This window comes from Carettochelys insculpta, chromosome 5, assembly GCF_033958435.1.
Source record: "Carettochelys insculpta isolate YL-2023 chromosome 5, ASM3395843v1, whole genome shotgun sequence".
Taxonomy (NCBI): Eukaryota; Metazoa; Chordata; order Testudines; family Carettochelyidae; genus Carettochelys; species Carettochelys insculpta.
Window position 1 is genome coordinate 75951126 of NC_134141.1, and position 25144 is coordinate 75976269.

At 41.2% G+C, this 25144-nt stretch overlaps 1 protein-coding gene across 1 annotated transcript in view; it reads right to left on the reverse strand.

The window, feature by feature from the left end:
• Positions 1 to 25144, reverse strand: part of ADGRV1 (adhesion G protein-coupled receptor V1) — a 378918-nt gene that overhangs the window by 277368 nt on the left and 76406 nt on the right. The window contains exons 34-45 of the mRNA XM_074994210.1: positions 24749 to 24958; positions 20293 to 20423; positions 19915 to 20014; positions 18839 to 19018; positions 17118 to 17281; positions 16510 to 16603; positions 14714 to 14746; positions 11590 to 11668; positions 9609 to 9747; positions 8939 to 9080; positions 7586 to 7848; positions 4409 to 4584 (exon numbers count right to left, since the gene is read on the reverse strand). Coding sequence (XP_074850311.1) covers positions 4409 to 4584; positions 7586 to 7848; positions 8939 to 9080; positions 9609 to 9747; positions 11590 to 11668; positions 14714 to 14746; positions 16510 to 16603; positions 17118 to 17281; positions 18839 to 19018; positions 19915 to 20014; positions 20293 to 20423; positions 24749 to 24958 — 1711 coding nt within the window. The remainder of the gene's footprint in view (positions 1 to 4408; positions 4585 to 7585; positions 7849 to 8938; positions 9081 to 9608; positions 9748 to 11589; positions 11669 to 14713; positions 14747 to 16509; positions 16604 to 17117; positions 17282 to 18838; positions 19019 to 19914; positions 20015 to 20292; positions 20424 to 24748; positions 24959 to 25144) is intronic.

The following is a 25144-nucleotide window of genomic DNA, read 5'->3' on the forward strand; positions in this document are numbered from 1 at the left end:
CCTGGAGTAGCAGTGGCTGCCCTGCTCGGTGCCATGCAGGAGGCAACTGACCATCTTTTATTTGAGGAAGATGAGCTGTCCTCGGGGGATAAGGAAGCAGCCCCAGACCTTGTTGCCCTCCCAGCCCCCCCGCCGCACACGCCGCCAGCTGTGGAGATACCCCATGAGCACAGACTGGTGGGAGTGGCTGGTGCTAGGCAAGTGGGACAATGACCGCTGGCTCCGGAACTTCTGAATGAGCCGGCAGACATTCCTGGAGCTCTGCCAGTGGCTCACCCCTGCCTTACGGCACCAGGACACCTCCATGCGACGTGCCCTCACTGTTGAGAAACGGGTCAGCATCGCTGCCTGGAAGTTGGCCACTCCAGACAGCTACCGATCCATAGGGCAGCAGTTCGGCGTGGGCAAGGCCACCGTCGCAGCTGTCCTCATGGAGGTAAGAGGACCCAGAGGGAGGGGGAGAGCCCGGGGGGGAGCCCGGGGGACAGAGGGGAAGCCCTGGGGGGTGAGCCTGGGGGGAAGGGGCCAGACACACCCTGCACACCCCTCACCGGTGCTCTCTCATGTCCTTCCCCTGCAGGTCATCCATGCAATCAGTGCCCTGCTCCTTCACAGGCTCGTGCGGCTTGGGGACCCGGATGCTGCCATCGCGGGGTTTGCCAGCCTGGGCTTCCCAAATTGCTTTGGGGCTCTGGATGGGACCCATATCCCTATCCATGCCCTGGAGCACAGCGGAGGACACTTCCTCAATAGGAAGGGATACCATTCCGTGGTCCTCCAGGCCTTGGTGGAGAGCCGGGGCCACGTCTTGGACATTTATGTTGGGTGGCCTGGCAGCACCCACGACGCCCGGGTGTTCAGAAATTCGGGCCTGTGCCGCTGGCTGGAGGCAGGGACCTACATCCCCCAGCAGGAGATCCCTGTGGGGGACACCACCATGCCCCTCTGCATCATCGCAGACACGGCGTACCCTCTCCAGCCCTGGCTCATGCACCCTTACACGGGCCATGTCACAGCCAGCCAGGAGCGGTTCAACATGCGTTTGAACCGTGCACGCCAGGTGGTTGAGCGCACTTTTGGCCTCCTCAAAGGGCGCTGGAGGTGTCTCCTCACCTGCCTGGATGCAGGCATCACCAACATCCCCCAGGTTGCGGGCGTGTGCAGCACACTCCACAACCTAGGGGAGAGCAAGGGAGAGGCCTTCTTCCAGGGCTGGGCTGGGGAGGCTGGCAGGGCCGACGTCCAGCCACCCGCTGCCCCCAGTTGCCAGGTCGACCTTGAGGGGAGCCAGGTCCGGGAGGCCCTGCGGGCCCATTTTGACCAGGCTGCGGGGTGAACGCTGGCAGGGCCAGCTGCAGGTGAGCCACCCACTGCACACCCCCATCCTCCACAACACTCCCTGCCCCCACGCCCACACCACAGAGAACCCGACAGCACACACTTCTGTGCAATAAAATGGATTTTTTTTAAACAAAACCCTGCAACCTTGTATTATTAATTATTAAAACAGAAGAAGAAGGGGGGAACTATGTACATGGGGGGGCAGGTACAAAACAGGGTAGAACAAAAACTATTTACAAAGATGGGGGGAATAAGTCCAAAGGAGGGGGTCTTGGGGGCAATGTCCTTGGCCATGCACCCCTATTGTCCTGAGCCTGGTGTTGGGAGGTGCAACCCACGTCTCGGCCAGAGGCCTGGTCGAGGCTGCATGGGGGCCGAGAGAACTGGCAGATAGGGCCGGGTGGAGTCCAGAGGCCCATGGTCCCCCTCGGTGGCAGGCCCCAGGACGGCCGATGGTGGAGGGACAGCAGGCGGAGTGGCGGGCGGAGCGGCAAGGGGGTGCCAAGTGCCACGCGATGGCATTGAACATGCACATGAAGGCCCCCCAAGCCTCCTGGCGCCAGGCCAGCGCGCGCTTCTGGAGCTCTAGCTGCCACTCCTCCACCCGCAGGCACTGCTTGGACACCTCCAGCTGATGCTGGAGGGTGGCGAGCAGCTGGGGGTCCGTGGACACCCGCAGATGGCTCCGCTGCTGTCAGGCTTGTCCTGGGGCTGGTCCATGCTCCGCCGAGGGGCTGGCCTGGTGGGATGGCCCCAGTGGGCTCTCCGGGACCATAGATAATGCGCCAGTGCTCTCCGGGCCCTCTAATGGTGCAGCTGCGGAACAGAGGGGGGAAGAAGAGTGGAGACAGCTGTTAGTCTGGGCCCTGACCCGTGGCCCTTGTCCCCCCACCCCTCTGCTGCTGGCTCCCCATCCCCATCCCCCGGAGATGCTGATGGGTATCCAACGCCCTCCCCCCGGGGACCCTAGGTTCTGCTCCCCCCATCCCCAGGGATGGGGCATGGTGCTGTCCTGCTGGGGGACAGGGGCTGATGGACTTTTCTGAGGGACATGCCACTGCTGTCCTTGGGGCCATGGTCATCTGGTGTGTGGAGGGCCCTGGTCATGTCTCTTGTCCACGCCCCTTAACCCCGGGGGTGTGCACCAGGGGGGTACATACCTGATGCTCCGCTCCCACGGTCGAGGGACACCCACCCAGCGGATGCCCTGCTGGAGCTGCGGGAGGGGAGGGCAATCTGGAGCCCCCCGTTGCTGGAGGCCCCCTCCTCCTCCTGCGGTGTCCCAGGGGTGGGCTCCTGCGGGGTCTCTGGGGTGCAGGGCTGGCTTCAGGGGCGAACTCCGTCTCTGGGGCCTGCTGGGGCTCGTTGGCCGATGTGTCAAGGGTGGCCGGGGGGTGAGGAGGTGTACCAGGGGCCCAGGATGGCCCTGAGCTCCCTGTAAAAGGGGCAAGGGGCAGGGGCGGCCCCAGATCAGCTGTCCGTGTCCCAGGCCTGGGCGTAACCCTGCCACAGCTCCTTTACCTTACTCCTGACATGGTCAGGAGTGCGGGCAGGGTGACCCCGGGCAGCCAGGCCCTCGGCCAGCCGAGCGGACACATCTGCATTCCGCCTCTTGCTCCCCATTACCTGGAGCACCTCCTCCTCGCCCCAGATCCCCAGCAGGTCCCGGATCTCGGCCTCCATCCAGGAGGGGCCCCACTGCCTCTTCTCCCAGTGGCTGGCAGGCTGGGAGCCCTGGGTCCCCTTGGGGGGGGTGCCCTGTGGGCGCTTGGGGGGCTGGCTGGATGCCATGGGGTGCAGGGTGGTGGCTTGGGGCTGCCAAGGGACGTGCAGGCTGGGCACGTGGCAGTGCTGCTGCCTGCACGAGCTCTCAGCTTCCTGCACAGGAAATAAGGGGGTGGGGAGCTTTAAGGGGCTGCTGCACGCGGCAACCATAGAGCTTAGGGGCTGGAGACAGCGTCTCTCAACCCCTCAGCTGATGGCCGCCATTTCGATGTTGCGCGACGCAGATCGTCTACACGTGCCCTACTTCGATGTTCAACATCGAAGTAGGGCGCTATTCCCATCTCCTCATGAGGATAGCGACTTTTACGTCTTGCTGCCTTACGTCAATTTCAACTTCAAAATAGCGCTCGGCGCATGTAGACGCAGCGGGCGCTATTTCGAGGTTGGCATGGCTACTTCAAAATAGCCGGCTAGTGTAGATGTGGCTTTAGTCTAGCTGAACTATGAGGCTGGATTTAGGGTAGAATGGGAGAAGATTGACACAGAGACTCTGAAGAAGGGAGGCTAAATCTTACATTTCTTAACTTCTGAGTTGCTCCTTTGACTTTGCAATTTGAATAACATTCTTTTAACTTAGCAAGTGTGTGTGTGCACATGCAGATGTGTATAATTACAGCTATGCTGTTACAGAACAATGGGAAGGGAACTTAGTCTTCAAGCTGACTCTTTCAAGCACCCCCTTGTCGAGCACCCTCCTTGTGGTATTGTAGATTGCCACTTTGGCGAGGGCCAGTGGGAGCTTGATGAGGAGGTCTTGTGACTTCAGGGGGCCATGGATGGGGTGTGCAAATACGAATAGGTGTGGGGGAAAAGTGCAGCCAGAACCTCTGAAGGAGCTGGAACATGGGCTACAACCTGTACAAGTGCCCAGACCTGAGAGAACCCTCCACACATAGCACGCACAAATAAAAACACAGATGCATAATAATGCTACAAACATTAAAATAGCAGTAGCAAGAAGACAATCTAAATCCAAATCTAAAAATCTCAGCCCAGCTTTCATCCAAGGTTGCTGGGTTTTTGGTTTTGGTTTTAAGTGCTAGCGCTATATACTCTGGAGAAGAAAAGTTCATTTTCAATCTTATTCTTTTCTTTGGTACAGAAGTAATGTTATTTAACAGATACCCTACACTTTAAAAGCTCTTTAATTGCCTTCAAAAACTGTGGCTTGCACATTACCTGATGTTCTTTTAAACAAATCCACCAACAAAGATGCAGAGAATTATCTTGTTTACAGGGTTTGACTAAGTAGCCTTGTTACAACTGAATTAGAATACTATACCTATTTGCAACTGGATAGATACTAAATAGACCCAATGGGGCCTGGTTCTGTAACACTGTGATCATAGTTTCCACTCTTGTGCCGAGTCTGGCTCCTCCCACTGGATTGAAAAGAGTGACGATAAAATGTTCATCCATCTCTGGTTCTTCATCTACTATGGCAGAAATGTGCAAAGTCTGAGAGCAAAACAAGTAGATGAAGTCACTAAGACATGGTACCATCACCAGCTCTCTCATCTCTGTGCTTTTACAGTACTTAATAAAAGCGTACACCAATATGGAAGTCAACTAGCACTTACTGATACTGGGCGACACAGAAGCAGTGGTGGTGGGAGAATGGGGCTAGAAGAAGATCTAGAGGACCTGATTCTAACCATTTTCTTCTGGAATGCCCTTCTGAAGGCTTAGCAGAGGAACCTGCCCCTCCCCTTTGTATTCCCTTTAAAACAAACAAATCCCCCACTTTCTTTTATATTTATTTTTCTTTCTTGTTCTATCTCTATCTCTTTCCCTGCATCCCTGTTTCCCACTGACCAGGCAGCTTTATAGACACTGGCTAAGTCTACACTAGACTCATCTGTCAACAGACTACACACTGCCCAGTGGATCACAAGACAGAAAGCAGCCGGACTTCCCAGCAGTTCTAACAGTGAAACAGCCAATCCGAAGTACAGCAGACAGGGCTGCCCAGTATTCTGGAAGCTCTGCCTGCCCATTGACAGAGGGCCCCTTGGAATGTCTGGACCAGCTTTCTGTTGACAAAGGTGTTCTGCCTCATGGGCATTTACGTTTGACAGAACTCCTTGGGAATCTGGACGCTCTGCAGGTTGTCAACAAGACTCTAGTGTAGACATAGCCACTGAGTGAGGCCACCTACAGGTGCAGGGACTGTCTTTTTGTTCTGTGTTTGTTAGAGCACCTGACTCAATGGGGTCCTGTTCCGTAACTGAGGCTCCTGGGCACTATGGCAATACAAATAAATGTTACTGTAACGGAGCTAAGTGTCAGGGAACAGAGGGCACGAGTGGACTGCCCAAATCTATAGCCCCGTTTATGACATGTTTGTTATTTGGGTATCTACTTTATAAACCCAAAGAACAAAGAACCAGAAAGACAAAGCTGATAGCTAGTGGCTTCACCCAAAGAAGAGAATGTGTGTTTACAAACTCAGAGGATGGGAGGGAAGTAGTGTATGAAACTCTCTAGGCCAGCTGCTTTTTTCTGTTCCGCTTGCCACAGCACAAGAGTGGGACACTTCTGAGGAAGGTTCACCATCCAGGTTGGGAAACAGTGACACAGAATTGCAGAGGAATATTGTACTTTGATCTTCTCTTGTGGATACAGGACTATCTTTTTCCAGTGTCACATGCACATTAGTAAGTATACAAGTACAGACATTTTACTGCTTGTGCTGATACAAATAACAGCAATATATCTGCAGCTAACCAGATGCCTGTGATCTTTCAGATACAGACCTTGCCATAGGTATTGATGGTCTTTGCTTACTCCAAATAAAAATTTCTATAATATTTGGGGTGTATTTTGTGAGCATCCAGATTTTGAGAAGGTTAGGTTAATGTTTCCACATAAAAGCTGTGATGCACTGGCTACTAATTTAATTCCAGTGCTTGTGGGAAACACCTACATGTTCTAAGATTCATTCCAGACACTATGCACTTCACCATGTCCAAATCACAACAGTTTTAATTTATACATTTTGACTTTCATTGCACATATTCCAGGCTCTACATCAGTTAAGATCCAATAGTCCCTGATAATGACCAAAGAGTGGTGACAGTTTTATTTTTAAAAAAGTTATCAAGACTTTTCATTTAGAATGCTTTTTCATCAGAATAGAAATTTAAGCAATATCCATTTTTGATTATATTTTTCAGGCTTTCATTTTAAAAATGAAAGCATTTCCTTCGAAGAATAAAACTTGCAGTTATGGGTTTCCAAGTATGTGTCAAAAACATGAAAGCTTTAGGAGAGCAATGCTGATGAAAATGAAACCTTTAAAAAATCTTTCAAGAACAAAAAACATTCTTTGATTAGCTTTAAAATGCAGTTCACATAAAAACTTGCTACCCCAGACTGAATCCACTCAAAACTTCAAATTCCACAAGATTGCTTCTCTTCCTTCAGACAGGCTTTTAGACTGAACATTATTTTGTGGTTTTGTTTTGGTCAGTTGGAAGCATTAATCCATGTGAATTTTTATGAAGGGCCATCAGTATGTTTTTAATATTTATTGCATGGTACTTATAACTTACATATAGGTGTTTTATTTAGACAAATAAAGATGCAATCCTCATTTCACTGAGGGTAAAGACAAAACAGCCATTGACTTCAATGGGGCCAGGATTTCACCCAAAATGAAGAAACATTAACAGAAAGTTGAACAAGATCATCCATTTTCTAGGTTGACTTTTTTTTTTTTTTTTTGAGCGTGGGCTCCTGCTCCCACTCCACAAGGACTAACTAGAATTTACATTTTTGTTGTCTGAACCGCATTAGTTAATGGCATATTTTCTTGCACTTCCAGTAACGCATTCTGTACAACTGAAAGCAATTAAAGTATTCTTACTATACAGAATGAAAAATTGTATTACATTTTACCTACTACAGGTTGTACCTCCCTCATCCAGAACCCTTGAGACCTGATCTGTCCCGAATGAGGGATGTCAGACAAAGGGATGCCTCCAGCCTCACCCCCTTGCCCATCTCCAGCCCTAGCAGTCGCCTTAACCACAGCCAGCCCTGGCCCTGTTGACCCCTCAGAGGCAGGTCCGATCCCAGGCCAGGGAGGCAGCACAAGCCCCAGCCAGACAGCTGGCACAAGCACCAGCTGGGGAGCCAGCATCAGGGACACAAGCCCCTGGCATCCCCTTCACAGGGCCACCAGCCCTACTGCCAGGCAGGGCTCCCAGCCACTGGCCCTTTTTGCTCTAAACCCCTCTCAGCTGGTAGTCTCTGATCCAGTAACATCCGTGGTCCTGCCAGATGATGGATGTTGCCAGACTAGAGAATTCTTGTTCTCTGTTGTCTGCAACATCAAGAGATAAAACAAAATGCAACAGGAAATCAGGTCTAATATGAAATGTGGACCTCTCTGTAAGCTTCTCACACAGCAAAAACAAAGTCTAATTTTTATATTGTAATAAACCTGCAATATTACCTTGAATCTGACTCCCTCTTCCAGCACGATATATCCTTGTGAAGGGGTCAGGTCCACTGATGCAGCTGAAGAATTAATTTCTCTCACAAGATACTGAACAGTTACAGTGCCAAATATCCCCTGGGGAGGTTCTCTAATAACGTTCAGTACAGCAACACTTTCCATCAAGTGTAGAGCAGACTGCTCCCTCAGGAAAAAGTGATTGCTGTTATTGAATGACAAAACTCCATGACCATCATCGCTGGCAAGGATGGTAACTGTGGCTTTTGGAAGAAAAACAGTGGAAATGTATTTTGTTTAATGGCCACAATAAAACTAGGATAAAAATAAAACAATTATGGTAAGTGCATATATGGCCTTTCTATAGCTCTATCCAGAAAACATCATTATTCACACACATATATATTTATAACTACATATACACACTAGGTGAACCTGTCCCTTCTTCCCACAAAAGGCATCTCATTGATTTTAATTCAATAAAGAAACTAACTGCATGCCTAACTTTAAAGATACAAGTAGACTCTCACCCACCTTTAAACACAAAAGCCATCCCATTGTCTTCAATGGGATTGCTCCCATACTTAAATTCAGGTATATACTTGAGTACCTTGCTGCATCAGGACTTCACATGAGAGCATGAGAGTTTTTGTACCATCCAAACATGTGGAGAATATATTGCAAAGTACCCCTTCCATTCATATCAAATGTGTGTGTGTATGTGTGCGTGTGTGTAATTTTCTATTAATATAAAACTGTTTCTGTAACTATAACTGACTTACACAAAAGGAATTGTGCACATTCTGCCAACTTTTAAATTTATTAGGCTTCCATGGGAAAATTTTCTGATAATGAAAAGCAAGATTCTGCTACCTTAGTCATAATTAGCAATATAGTCATATAACTATATTCAGACTAAGGTATAAATTGCCAAGTGGGAAGAATCAAGCTTATACTTATTAGATTAAAAAAGAATATTCTTTTCATGTTATTATCCTACATATCATATCTTAACAGCATTCAGAGAAGAGGTTCATATGTTACTCTTGAGGCAGGTTTAAGTGTAGCTCCAGATATTGCAAAAAACCCAAGACCACTATGCTGTACAGCATGATTCTTCACAAAACTTAATATTTACATAAATCTTGTTTTACGTTTCACACATTTCAAATAGAATCTTGGCAGTTACATAAATTTCATTACAGGTTTTAGAATCTTCATCAAAAGCACAGTCATTTGCAATAGGTAAATGATGGTTTCAAGGATACAATGATTCCTTAGGCAAAAATGCAATGAAAACAGCTGCAAAGTAAACAGTTACAAAGTCGTAGGTAATTGGTAAGTCTAATTTACCTGTTGTGTTCTGTCCTAGCTCCAACCCCAAGGAAGGATTTGTTAAAATTAACTGGAATTTCTCATCACCTTCAGGAATATCATCATCAAAAACCATAATGTCAATGTATTTATACCTTTCTCCATCAGCAAAAGAGAGTGTCTGGTGGTGAAACATGTAAGACATGACATTTTAGAAAGGATGTGAGATAAGCAAGTACAAAAAAAATGGTAAGTCTGGCTTACAAAGTTCTTAAAAAGGTGAAGAAAAATGGAAACAAAGGACCAAATTCTGAGTGTATCTTTTAACTTAGCTAAAACCAGGAATTGAGGGCTTCCACCAGAACCAGGACCAATAAGCATGCTCCACTGAAGCAAATTTTTAAAGAGGCCTATCGTAAAGGGTCTTTTGAAGACTAATGACTTTCAAATATGAATGACATATTTTCCCAAAGGTTACGCACATAATCCAAGTATAAAGTTTTAGAACTTAGATTATTTAGATGATTTATTCAAAAAATGTAATCTTATTTTCTAATAATTTCTCATTATATTTGGTTGAGAAAACATGCAACTCAACATGAATATCTAGATCAGAACCTAGCATGATTTTGTCAATTGAGAATAATAATTGCATTAACAATACTAAGGAGTCGAGAAATGAATAATACTACTTTTGTTTGCTTCTTACCCTTGATGTCACATTAAAATCCAGTCCCAGTTTTGCTTCCAGATTTTGTGCATAGAAAAACAAAGATACATTGCCAGAAGATCCTCTGTTCCGGTAGGCTACTAATGTTAGATTTCCATGGGTTTCATCAATTTCAAAACTAAAATAAAACATCAGAAGAATCCTCTCTTATAGCAGTAGTATGTAACAGCAGTGATCAGATGAGAGCAACAAATTTAATAGACAGTACACAATTCTTATTCATTCAAACCAGTGACCACAAACTTCCAGCTTCCTACCAATTATAAGTGTGCAGTTTTCAGTATGCAGTACAGTAGAGATGATATTTGTTATCTCTGACAGGCAGCAGCTTCACATTAAAAAGTGATTAAGTTAGATACATACCTCCAGTTCTTGGTGAATTGCTAATATAATCCTCTACTAAAGCAATGTTGCCTGTTACTGAATTATGTAGACCTATATAGCCACTGTCATCTACATATCACAAAACAAATGGTGCGTGACCACATAAAGCCTATCATTATGAATACATACAGGGCTTTGAATAAGGTGACAAAGGCATTTTCTACATTTTGAATCCTTGACTTTACAACCCTAAAAATATTCTTTAACATTGCAGTTTGGGTTTACGATAAACAAGTCAGATAGTTGTTAATCACATTTTGAAGTAAGACTTCTTTACTGTTTAAGCAATGTGTCTAACATAATTTTTGCATTGCCTTTTACTTTAAAGGTGGAATTCAGTCCATTGTGGAGGGTCTTCTATACAATGCTCCACATAAGGGGCAAAGGGAGTGCCCATGCAGAAGTTTCCGCCCCTCCCAGTCTCAGTGCTGGTTCTGAATGAATCAACAGTAAGAATATTGGAACCAAGAAAGGAAACGGCCATTAATCCTTGTTTCATTCCCAAAGTAAGAAACAATACAATTTACAAAGAACAAAGTGAAACGCTGTGGACTGTTGTGTCCATGTTACTGAATTGCTTCCAGTCTAACTCCATGTTTCCTGTTCTCCTGCTGTCTCATCAGTACCACTTCCTCTGACTCCAGTTTTACTGATTATGCTACCGTCTTTGCTTACATGTGTACAATGAAAGACACATCTATATGTAACACCAACAGACCCAGGTTGCTGGCATCAGGGATTAAACCTACAATCACAGAGGGCTACAGCCCTGTGCTCTACCACACAAGCTAAAGGCCAGCCGCCTGGTTCTCAACCAAGGCTGTAGAGCAGAGACTTCCTAGTATGAGGTCTCAGTGCCTCTGGGTACTACATATGTATGGGTGTGGAAGTAAAACAGTAAACACTGAAGAGTTGTGCTGTAACCCAACACAGTAAATTTTGGAGAGGGAGATTACATTCCTCAAACCCCATTTATTCCAACTGGTGCAGAAATGAAGTGAGCTACACATGTATCTATAGCCAGACAGTGTCACATGCATACATATGCTCACAACTTTGCCAGCCTTCAACCATTGAGATATGCATAGTTTTAGAGTTTAGACAGACAGGCACACACACAGAGAGACCTCCACAATGGGCTGAATTTCATCTTTACAGCAGAACACAATATATGTTCAAAAATACCATACTCATCTCCTTGAACATCTTGAGCTAAATCTGAGGTTCAGTAAAATGCAATGTGGTGGGACACGGAAATTGGCTTAAATTGTATATATGTTCCTCTTTCCTTTCCTCCAGCTACCTGCTCAGCCAACTGTTCCACAGTAAAGCAGACAAGCTAAGGGACAGAAAAGGGACTTCTGCACAAGGCCTGAGCTACCTGATGATTCCCCAATGGAAGAGAAATCCTCTACTTGTCAATTCAGATAACTTTAAGGCTACTTAGCTACACCAAAGTTTTGATCTTGCTCCCATTGAAGTCACTGGGTTTTTTGCTACTAATTTCCAAGACTGAATGAAAAGATACTCACGTAACTTGTGAAAAACTGGGTTCTTCATAGAAGATGGGACTTACTTGGTATTCTGCCATTCAATAACTCCTCTCACTCCATCATTGGCATCAATAACAATCTGAGCAGCCAAACCTTCTGCATCTAAAGACAAAATACAATAAACTAAAGAAAAATATCAAAAGAAAAAAAAATTAAGTATACTGTCTTTTTAGGACTTGGCTGTTACATAACCTTTATGCACAGACTATGCTACGCTTTGCAGTGGGAAAGAGAGTTGAAAGTTTAACTGGGAATGTGCTGAGGAAAGCTTGTCTCCAATTAATGAAATTAAGAATGATCTTCCAGAGAAAGACTGACATACATACTTAGACATCTGCCTTCCCACAGATATATGCAATATTACAAAGAAACAAAACACAACACTGCAAGAATATTAAGGTTGTACAGCCCAGCACTGAAAAGTTAGTAAATACCACAATTAATTGTCTGTGCAACCTTACTTTGGCCTCTTGTTGCATATGCGTTATGATCACATGCTTGGTTCTCCAAGGAACCCACCCTCATTCAGTGTACGGGGTGAATGGTAATCAAAGTAAATTGTTATCAAATATTTTTTACTCTCATCCAATGAGTGGTGCACATTATTCAAACCCTGCTCTGAGCACGGAATTATTAATTTTCTTATGGGCATTTATATGATCCTCATTACTCATATGCTTTGTGCTCAACAAATATTAATAAATTTATCTTCATAATACTCCTGTGACAGCAGGATGTTTATTACAGCAATTTTACATACAGAGAACTAAAGCACAGAGAAATTTCTCATATTAATCCATTAATTTTTGGGTGCAGAATGAGAGATGCCTGTGGTCTGATTTTGCAAAGAATGCAGCTTTTTACTTCTTCAGAGAACATTTCTGCACAGGCAATTTTGATTCAGGCATTTCCTAAAGTAAGCACTTGGTTTTGGAACCTTAATATTTTAAATATTTTCTTTTGTTAATGTAACTTCCCAGGTTTTATAATAATGGAAAAATGTAAAAAATTAAAATGTATGGCTCTGGAACCTTATTTACTCTTCATATGGTTCATGAGTAGGGTTCTGATCTTTTGGTCCATAGCACAAACCTCTACCACTTCAACTGAGAAACTTTCAGTGGTAAACTTTAGCCTAGACCTGCCACTAGAAGGAATGGGGACAAACATAATCAGTATGTTTCACGATTAGTTGTTAGGTAAAAAAAAAAAAAATCTTTGCAGCTGAGAAACGATGGGTTTAATCCCATGTTCTGTATGAATACACACTCTTGCTGACCTTTCTATGCTCCCAGTTTCTCCTTGCCCTCTTCTGCTGATAACCCCTATATTCTCCAACTTAACTCTCCACTCGTATCCTACTTCTTCTCACGCCCTTCTTCTCACATTCCCATTTCTTGCCCTTCTCCCACCTTCATTCCTATTCCCCTCTCCTCCTGCCCCTTTTTTGCCTACCCCAAATTCTGGGTCCTAATTCCTCTTCCCCATATCTATATCTGTTCTTCTTCCCCATTCCTCACCCTCTCTGAGTTTGAATGAGGCTGTTTCTTCCTTCTCTTCTATGCTACTCCTTGCTGCTGAAGTATCAGCAGTGAGAGCAGAGGAGAGTCAGTCTTCACAGCAGCTCCCCATAGTCAGGAAGAGCCATCAAAGTTAAACTCCTGCTCTGCTCTGAAGCCCCAGGATAGAGTCCAGGGCAGGCAGCATTTTTGGAGAATTTGGCTGCCACATGCTAACAAACATCTACTGAGCAGGTGGGAACAGAGAATTTTTAAAGCATTCTAACTTGGCAAAATTTTTGTAAATTTGAACAGGAATAGCAAAATAAATAATGCAGACACATGATGACACCCCTATGCAATTTCAAGTCCATGCTCCACATAATGGAAGAACTAGAGCTTCTCTAGAAAATTGTTTTTACACTTAAATTCTTTACAACCGTATTTTTTCCCTCATCGTCTTTCTCAGAAATGGATGAACCATTTTTTGCTGAAACAAAGATGCAGCCTGAGTCACAGACGTAACATGAGGCACTTTAGCACAAATGCTTGAAGTATGGCAAAGTTACAGGTTGAACCTCTCTAGTCCAGCACGCTGGTCCAGCAACATCCAGACCAGCATATGGTTCATCAGAATTTTAGTTGGTCAGATGTCCATTTATCATGGGTGTGGCCAAATCTCCCACAATCCCATGAAGTTTGTTTGTAGTTCTCAGTTTGGGCTCTCTGAGGTCTGTGCTGTTATTTAGCTCTAATTTATTCCCTAAATGGTCTTCAAGGAACCCAGTAAGCAGTGGAAGTGTGGGTAATGCTGCTAGACAATATTGACTTCCCAGGGCCCAGCAAATTCTCCAGTTCAGCACTGGTCATGTCCAAAGGGTGCCGGATTAGAAAGGTTCAACCTGTATAAGCAACTGAAAGCAGATCTTTTAATGAGAAGTGTTGTGGAACTTTCCACCTTCATTTCTTAGAATATATTTTGTGTGTGAAATCTTGGTCTCTGACACCAACGAAATTTTGTCACTCTCTTCAACTGGATGAGGGTTTCAGCCTATTCCTCGCACTGACTCTTTCTAAATTCCAAATTGTGACATTTAGCAAATTAATGAAAATGCATGATGCATCTCACAATGTTTTAATCACTTATTTTGATGTCTGTAAAATACCTGGATTTGTTTACATCAGAATGAAGTCCAAGTAATATCAGATTTGATCATACTGACTTTCCTATTAACTTTTTGCTGGGAAAAGAGGAAACTGATAATCTTGTGCAAATTACAAAGTGTGTAGATTAGGAAAATGAAGATTAGCAAGAGTCCACTAGAATATTTAGAGTCTAGAATTCAGGATTACGAAGGAAAATTATGGTTTAAATCTTATCCCTATACATAATGTGTGCATCTGCAAATTTGTCTAATACTCATGCTATGTTTTTTCACTATATCACAGCTAAATTACTTGATCTCTCTCTTGGCTTACTGTATCATGGAGGGAAAGACTAAATAGCCTGTCACAAAATTTAGTTCTGGAAAGTAATTTGTCTCACCCATGGCTTATTCTTTGACTGTGCAGTAAGTATTTATGGTTTCAAATCAGTGAACTAATGACAGCTCAACCTGCACAAATCAGCACTGGATGTTCTGTTTACCTTTCAGTCTGTAATGAATCAAGTCAGTCATGTCTACGGGCATGCAAAGAAAAGGGGAAAGAGGTCAAAGAAAAACTATTAGAAGCACACAATAAATGAATTTCTTTAACATAAGGGTCTTTGAAATCAATGAGAACTTTGCCATTGGATCAGGACTAACCAAACAAGGTGACAAGGGATTATCACTAAAAGATAAAGAAATCCATTGAATGTGATCCCCAAAACCATATGTACTAAAACAGCAATAAAATAGACTTTGAAAAGTTTGTCATTTTACTAGCTAATTACACAAAGTATTATTTTGGCACAAGACTTTGTTTCAACTCCTTATTAATGGTAGGTCTACACTGCAAAGTTATTTCAAAATTACAGCTGTTATTTCAAAATAGCTTTTTTAGCATCTATACCTTGCAATCACTGTTTCAAAATAATTTTGAAAAACAGTTATCCCTTGATTTATGCAGAGGTTGCATCCTGGGCAACCTCTGTGTAAATCAGATTTCACGTAAATTGGGGGGTTTGGGGGACACGGGAAGCTGGAGAAGTGGGGGGGCCAGCCGTACAGTCCCCAGCTTCTCCCAGCTGGGGGACACACAGCTGCCTGCACCGCAGTTTCTCCCAGCAGGGGAAAATGCACCACAAGCAGCTGCCTGCATGTCAGGCTCCCTAGCTGAAGGAGCCGGGGGCTGGGCGGGGCTGGAGGTGCTCTGCACTTGACTCAGGTTAATGCAAGTTAAGCACAAATCAAAACTGTGTTTCTCATGGGTTTGCTGTAGCAGTTGGCTCATTTTGAAAGACATAAACATAATTCCACAAGGAACAGTGACTATTTCAAAATAGCTATTTCAAAATAAGGCCTGTTTAGACAGGGAATAGCACTTATTTCCAAAAAAGCCATAGTGCATCCAATTGCTTCTTTTTTGAAATAGGCTCTATTGTGTGTAGACACTGTATTTTGAATAGCTAAATGCTTCTGCAAAATGCATTCTTTAGCCACTTCCACACTATGAGATAAATTTGCATTTCAAGGCTTTAACTTGATTTTAAATGTGACTCTCTTCAAATGTAATACTGTTAACTTGATTTATTGAGCCATAATGCCGATTACCAACTATCAATATTATGGGATGGGTATAGCATCTATCTCGAATTTACAATCTTGAATCAAGGCTAGTGTGGAAGCACCATGTCCTTAGTGTGAATTTGTTAGCCTCGAGAAGTGTCCTGTATGTACCCAACATGTATCCCACAAAGCTATGCAGTGATCCTCAACTTTTGAGATTCTATTAATAGGCACTGCCACTTCTTGAGAAATTATGCCCTTTCACCAGCTTATTTGAATGATCCTATTTTTACTTGTGCAATGCATTACAGGCACCATACAGCATGAAATACCAAAAGCTATTGAGTAAGTCAAGCAATAATTATTCATTGGTGTTTTTTTCAGTGTTCCCAAACTATTTTCCTATTTGAACACAAGAATTTAACTTCAACCAGCAAGTTAACTTTTCCTCGTGAGATACATTTTGCTAAATGCCAAAGTTTTTTAACAACATTGAGATGTAATGATAATATACATCCCATAAAATCCCTGCAATATTTGTCCAAATCCCAAGAAATATAAGCCTTACAGTGTTTAAACAAGTGTCCTTTTTAGTTATTCTTGCCTTGACCATGTTTTACATCATTATGCTACTAAAATGATTTACTACTTCTGTTTAAATAAGATGCATTATTACATATATACAATTCATATACATTTTTAAGTAAATATGGTGCTGATATAGATGTTATACCCAGTCTGGGAGGGAATGACATCAAAGGATTCATGACAAGTTCAACTGACGTTAAATTAACCAGAAAGAATTCTTGCTCTTCTGGTAGATCATCCTGCAAAACAAAAGCACAATAACTTTTCCTTTCATAATCCTTCAAAATGTGAGTCAACCAAAAAAACAAAACAACTTATGCCCCAACAATTTTAAATATTAGACTTTATTCATTTGTTCCTATGCTCTTTAAAATACAATTATTAGGCCTGAAACTCATCCACATAATATTTAATTAAAAGACACTCCGGTGACAAAAAGCCTGTTCCTAAACACATATTTCATTGTGAATTTAAAAAGCACTAGAAGTAAGCCGCTGAAAAAAAGAAAAGTATGTAGCAATCAGTCCATAGCAGTCCTAAGGCAAGGAAGATTGTTCTAAGACACTGTCTGTGATTAACTGGACCCCTCTGTTTTCCATGTTTAAAATTAGGCCAAAAAAGATCCTTCCACAATTTCTTAAGAGCCACAGTGAAACAGCAGAAAATGACAGACGTTACAGGAATTAAGTCCCAGATTGTGCACACACTGAAATCAGGGACAATTGTGTCTTGATGAAAAGGATTAAGATTTACCTCTAGAATAGTAACATTTATAGAAGTTGATGTTTCCCCTTCTCCTAAAAGCAACCAACCAGACACAGGTATGTAATCGACTCCTGGTTCAGCCAAGGTCCCTTTGGACTGATTCCTTATACCAAGTAATCCTGGCACTGTTGCATAGGTAACATTGATAACACCTAGGGAATTTGGAACAAAGCAAAGCAAAACGAACAAACAAAAAAGTTATTCCATTTTAGTTCTTATTTAACTACATTCCAAATCAACAAGACAGACAAAGTGCATGCAGAGGGAATATTAGCCTCATTTTACAGATGGGTAACTCCATCACACAGATCAAAGACCTGATCCAAAAACCACTGAAGCCAAAGGGAGTTGCTCTGAATCAGGCCCTTAGTGACTTATACCAAGTCACACAGGAAGTCTGTAACATAATCCAGAATTAAAACCCAGATCTCCGATACCAGTCTAGTGCCTTAAACTCAAGACCATCTTTCATTCTCTTCCCAAGGACAAAAGGCTTAATTTCAAGCCCTTGCTTTGAAAACACTTCAGTAACTTAAAAGTGATTTGCAAAAGGGAGATAATGTGGCTTTGTGGGTATTTCTGCATAGATTTTTCTTTCCCTCTCAAAAAGTTGAGTGTGATCTAATTAAGAATTTTAGAACTTGATACAGTAAAACTAAATGGACATAATGCCTTCATCCAGAGGTTCTCAAACTTTTCTATTTCAGACTCTTTTGCATTAGAATGGTACATGAGCACAGCCATCCAATCACCTTCCACCCCTTATACCATGTTTTAGAATGGGGCCCCTTCAAAGGGTAATTCTATACTAGGGTAATAAGTTTATTTCAGATATGCAATTCTGGCAATGGACATTAGAATCGACATATCAAAATTGAATTATTTCCCTAATGAAGTACAAGTCTCTAAAGTCTTGCATCTATGTCCCTTAATCCACGCAATAGTCAATTCAAGGCAAAAGAAAAAAATTTCCTTCAACTGTGAAATTTATAAGTACAAATTAAAAACATTTAAAAATAGGAACACATATTATCCATTGCAGTTATAAAAACTGAATTCTGCCAAGCCTAATTGTATGTATGCATAGTGATTGGCACAGTGGGGCCCCAACCTGTGCTGCCACAGTACAGCTGATTCTATAACAATAATAATACTTAATATATAAATAGCAGCAGTAGCTGCTGCTACCAAGAAAACACAAGTGTCTCACATACACACCCAAACGGAATTTCAGAAAATCTCTCTTGAAGCATCAACACATATTAGGCCATAAGGTTGTCCAAAAAGGAGCAGAAGAGGGAAATTAAATTAAAGATGACAAAGTGTCACGAAGACTTAGATGTAAAGACCTATTCTCCCCACCCTTTCCATCAGGGATCCAAAAATGAGTGGGTTTTGTAAAGATTGGTGGACCACAAGAAAGCACTGCTGTGTAGGGAGAAGTCATTCCCTGTGGACAGTTAGAAGGAAAGGAATTTGGATAAGTTTCTGGAGGAGACTAACTAAAATTGAAAGAAAGACTGTTAGGCTATTGTCTTTTCTAACTTTTAGCTGCAACTAAATGTTTGCAAATATGATTCTGAAAGTAAGAGAGCAGACACAGATATAAATATTTGATGCATCCTATTCCTTTTGATCCTTTGTGGCCACAAAAGACCACGTTGCAGAAGATGCACAAAACATTCTGCACCTAGAGAAATAACACCCACCTAAAGACCCAAATTCTCTGTTGATAAAAAGTTGAATAGATTTGTTTGCCTCTTGGATCAAAACCACCCTGGATGAAGAAGCAAAGTTCAAAACTCCATGGGGTTCGTCACTGGCCTCTATTGTCAAAACAGCTTCATACCCTTGGCTGTCCAAGACAGCAGCACCCATTGAAGAAACTCCTGTAAAACAGTCAATGGAGTAACTACACAGCATGTTAAGCAGCTGAAGCCATTTTTGTAATATTAGCAACAGCAGTTTATATGATTATTTCCTCCAACACACCATGCAGTCAATTATATTCCCAGTACAATGAATCAAGGAAAACATGATAGACTTTGTTGTTACTCTTTGGCCAGTGTACATCCATGCATGTTCTACAGCAAACATAGCATACTACTACTCAAAAAAAAGCTCTATTTAATGAAAGGATAGTATTAAAAGAGAAGACAGAATATCAGCCAATCTACATTCAAATGATAGGTCATTATGGGGCAAGGTTTGGTTTTGCTAACCTGGATAGGGCACCGTGAAACAAGAACACCTTTGCAAATCTAGCCCTACTTTAGTATCTAAGGTTTGTTTAACAGTGACCAGAGAGAATGCAAACCTCGATGCTTCTCCCACAGCATAATTTGAATGGCAGGAAAAAAAAATCTATTGTCTTTCTTGTATCTTGTATCCAGAAATAAATGGTCATGGGGGGAGTATGCTTGTGACAAGACAAGAATTAGCTGAACAAACATATGGAGTGGCTTATTGCATAGCAACAATAACCAAATAGCATTATTAGGTCCAAATATGCTCCTCTATATAGCGGTGCAAAATATAGATTTTGCTGGGTAGAGTGGAGCTCACTATAAAACCAATTAAAACATACCAGTCAGAACATTGTAGAACTAGCATGCACATAGAGAGCCACCAAACTGCAGTACATGGAAACAAAGTTTGACAGGTTAAGAAATATATTACAATGCTTTAAGTTGTCACAAATAAAATTAAAAACGAAAAATGCAAATGACAGTTTTTTCCCTCTTAGATGATCTGTGATATTCAGCACACTACACTTTTACAGTACCTTGAGTTCTGATGTTGTATAGGACTACTTGGTATTCTTCCTTTTCTTCAGGAATTTGGTCATCCACCAGATCAACACAGAATGTTAGATTCAATGACTCCTGTTTATTTTAAGTGGCAAAATAGTTTAATTACTGCTGTACAAAACCCAGGGCATCCTCCGTCACACATTTTGAATGATTTCTTCTAAGAAGTTTTAAATTTAAAGTATCAAAAACTAAAAGCTACCAATTTAGACATCAAAGATAGACAGTTACAACAATCAAATAGATCAGGAAAAAATATTATTTGGAAAGGTGTTAACCCCTTTCCACTTCTGCCTTAATTTCAATATTATCTCTAGCTTTTGCTGCTGAACAGTTACTCTGTATGGGATTACCTCAGGAAAGAAGAGTACTCCAAAATAGTTTTCAAATGTTTGATCTAGGCGATGTCCAACAATTTTCCAATTAACAGTAACATTTCCCAGTGCAGGAGCAGTTCTCAGGATGTGGAACTGCAACTGTTCTCCTAGGAATAAAGAACATAATCAAATGTGTGTTGCAGGGAAGTGCCTTTGCTGTCTATCAGTCCTATAAGAATCAGAAGCATGCATTCCATAATTACGGTAAGTATTCCAAAACCAACACATTCAAGTATCCACTGATATTTTAGAGTGAGGCTTACTATGAATAGTAATACGTGTTTACTTCTAACATAAAGGATGGAGAAATCCAAATACTAAAACTTTCAGTTCTGTTTTTAGTTCAGTTTCGAAAAATGTAACCAAAAGGGCTATCAAAATGCATGCTAGGATGTATAAAGCCACTACAATGTGAAGGCAAAAATGAATACCCACCAGAACATGCACAAAGCACCAGAACAATGGCAATCCACAAACTACACAAGATAGTAAATGCTGTATGTACTAGCCATGACACAAGTAAATTCCTATATTTCACTGGCAAGAAATATACGTTTTGCTAATGTTTCACTGTAATTTTCCACATTGCATGCACAAAAATGCTTGCATAATTACCTGTAAATTCCATTTATGAGAGTTTTAACTTACATAATAGCATCAGTTACAGATTTTCAAAAATACACAAAAACATCTTCACAAAACGTTAATGCTTTCTAAAGACATACTTAATCAAAGTGTTGCTAATATTAATTTATAAAAAGCACATTAATACTTTTTGCATTTCTAGCATTCAATCTAATGGATAATTTAGTAAAAATCTAATGTATAGTAGAGAAAGTATTGTAAAATATATGAAAAACCAAAACCTAAAAATAAGTTCATAAATACAAAAAGATGGCTTGAGGTTCAACATGCTGTATAAACATGAACATATGTATTTCCGTGTATAGTTAGGTATGTGAAGATACATACACATTATATGACAGATGCTTATTTCTAAAACATAAGCATACTGTATATGTATTTCAACAGTATTTTTCAAGTGCATAATATTTTAAGTTTGCCAGTACATACAGTATTGCATTGGCTTCTGAAAGAGAAGAAATTATGTAGAAACCTACAGTATTAAGATATTTGTGTATGTCAATAATACAACACATATGTTAATTATCTGTAGGTTATATGCTGTATCATTCTTATTCACTGAAATAAAAGAAAATGCAGGCATCTATTTTTTTTCCTATTAAACCATATTTTAGGGGTACATAAATACAGTCATCAAGTTCTGCTCAATATCTCTTATGCCAGAAAATGACCTTCTGACCTATTTATATTAGAGATAGTCAAAGAAATTATTTAGAATTTTCCTCTGTTGCTATTCCAAGCCTAATCAAATCTGAGGACCTTCATGGTTCAGGTAGCCTCTGAACAAACCCAGTTGTAGGGCTAAAGAGAAGAAAAAGGTAAGGCTGGCTTAGAAAGAACCAGGTATCTATGCGTCTATCTGAAACTGTCACTCACACCAGGTATCTATGCAGCTATCTGAAACTGCCACTCACAAAAGTAGTAAGATTTTCCTCTTTTCCCTTTTTTACACTGCAATTATTTTTCTTTGGATAATAGTCCAATAGAAAACCAGACTATGTGGCCTGCTTGGATGTGAAGCCTTTACTACTGCATAAAATGGGCATATGATCTGTCTGACTTATGGGGTCTGTGTCTGTATGTACCATACCAGTGTGACTCCACTGAGTTTTAAACAGAACTCCACCAGTATTGCATTGTGAGAGATCTGAATCAGACCCGAGACAGATCCAAAGATGCACCCAAGTTCAGCCTGGTGCAGCTAAGAAAGGCAAGGAAAGGAATGTGGCCGAGATGGCTGTACACCACATTGGCTCTCCAAGATCATAGGGTCCAAACCCATGTAATTTAGACCAGCCTCGTGACAGGATACTTGTAAGAAGTATTGTGCTGCTAAAACTGACAGGAAGGCCATCATAAAAATATTCTGGGCATTTTCTGTTCTGTTGAAGAAACACTGTTATGCCATATTTGTCCATCACTGAAAAGAGATGGAAATTTGTTATTAAGAGACCACAACAGAAATAATTGTTAAAGAAGAAATAGAAGACATTTTAAGAAAATATATAAACTATGCAAACATAATTAAGTCGTTTCCTGAAATATGTAGAATAGTATGTGTATTTAGCATTTCAAACGTTCAAAGTTAACTGCTGAAAGTGTGCTGATATTTATATCCCGCCTTAAGCTGCTCCACTGCTGTTTTCGACATAAAAGAAAGTTCAAATTTCATTGAACCTGTCACGATTATTGAAGAGCGGCAAACCTGCATATACACAAAGGAGCTATGATTTCCAATGAGGAATATCAAATTGTTTAATACTGCACTGCACAATCCTATTTGAGAATTTTGCACATCCATTTCAAAACTAACCTATATTAAGTAGATCATACTAATTATTTTAGTAACACAAGTGCAAAATGTACAAATAACACATAGCATATTTCAATAAAAATTATACAATACAATGCAAAAATGATTTTTCATTGTTTATCACAACAAAGTGAATTATGATATAGGAATTGGTTACAATGTGTACGCCTCACGAGCAGGCTAAATCAAAACATAAGATTAAAAATTTAAATCTAAATGAACACTATTTCTGATTCCGAGCGGTGCGTTATTGAGCAGTATTACTTAGAACTTTGGTTGATATATACAGAAAGAACTTTAGTAAAAGTGAACACTATGAATACAATTTCTGCCTTCAGTAAACATTTTTCTACTTTAATATTCAAAAATGTATATACTGAGAATTGCATGAGGGTTAGGGACACTGAATATCAACCTAAAATGTGTCAGATGTATAAGTTTTACTTGATGGATGGTGAAACTATTTAGTAATACAGAAAATATTAAACAACATGGCATTTGAAGCTGTTTTGTCTGGTAACAAAAGCCACTGCATCATGGTCACAGTCATAGCATTCACTGGGAAATCTATGTCTATTTAATTTGTCTTGACAGACTGGTCATCAAAGAAAAAACAGGTCTAAAACTGCAATAAAAAATCAAGCTCTATATATGTCTCTCTGAAGACCTACTTTTTTCTTTTTAACCAAGAGATTCTATGGGATTCTTTCTCTTGCTGTAAACCAATGAATACTCATTCTTTAGTAGCTAGAGAATCACGCTCAGTAGAGTTTTCCAACTACAATAACAAAGCGTTTCAGTTCTAAAGTAACAGTTTTGCTAATGGTTTGCAAATAAACTTTAACCCATTGAAGACTCATGAGGGTCACCATAATCTCTGGTACCAAGACAGTTTCTGTTAATTCCTTGTGCTCATTGATGGCTCTTCTTAGCTTGTCAGGTTACAGCTGGTTCGACATGCTGATCAGAACCATTAATGCAGAGGAATAAAGGATAAAAACTGAGGCACACACCAGCACAGAATCAACATAAACCACCTACATAAATTTTTCAGAGTTATGATGCCCCATCATGTATAGCAAATAATATATTTGCTTTACGGAGATCAATTGAAAATATTTTTCAACAAAAAGTACAATAAAAGCATTCACTGGGAAATCAACGTCTGTTTAATTTGTCTTGACAAACTGATCATCAAATTTTAGAGAAATATATAATGCTGTAGCTCTTTAGACTCAAGCAAAAGATAAACCAAGGCAATCATGACCATCTGAAAAATACAGCAAACTTTTAGACCAAACATGCAATGTGCCGCCTCAGGGCACTAGTAGAAAAACATTTTGTCCAATTCAAACTCTTATGCTTTTAAAATATCCATGAGACACTATTTTAATTCTGACAGAGAGAAGACAGGACTGCTACGACCCAAACCGGTGGCTAAAACATATACGGTAATTTCACTAAACAGTAGGCTCATGAAGGGATAAGAAAAGGAGGAAATGTATGTGTTAACCTTTAACCAGGTCTTTTAGTCACATCTTTATAGTTTATATAAGCTTATACTATGAATGTGGCTGCATATGCATAGACACCTACATAAAATGAAGTCTAAAAGGGCTGTATTCAGGTGCAGAATTTGGCACAAAATGAATAAAAGGGAAAGATAAAAAGGGGCAACTAGCTGTTAAAACTAGAATGTGAGCATCAGAAAACAAATGGGAAGCAATGCTGAAGTTACTTTGCATATTTTGAACCTAACCTCTCTCTTTCCTGTCAAAGGACATACATATAAAGGCATCTGAACTGCAATGGAACACATGCAGGGTAGCTAGATTATCCTCTGCATATGGTTTTCTGACAACTTTTCCAGCATAAGCAAATGGATAAGCAACCTAAGTCCTCATTAAGAGAAAGTATGAATAAGAAAACTGATAGCAAATGGAGTTAGTGGGGTCAACATAAAGAGGAACCCACCTTCATGACCAATAACAGATCTTGAGGCTGTCTGAAAGCTAATAACTCCTGCCACATTGTCATTAGCCAGAATAACCACAGTGACAGTGTCAGAGCTAGGGAGAATACGACTCCCTCCTTCAGTCTGGGTCAGGCTGATTATGATATTTTCATTATCCTCTGGCTCTGAATCATCTAAAATGGTCAATGTGACCACCTTTTTAGTTTCACCTGAAAGGAAAAAGGTAAGAAAAATATACAGGTATTGAAGTCATAACCAATTACATACCAGATAGCCGTCTGTCTTGGATAGCTTAAACCATGGGTCTTAAACTCAATTTACCTTAGTGAAAAGTCCTCACATCCTCCAAGTGGGCCCCCTTCCTCTGTCAGAATTCGAAGGGCAGGTGGGGGTCC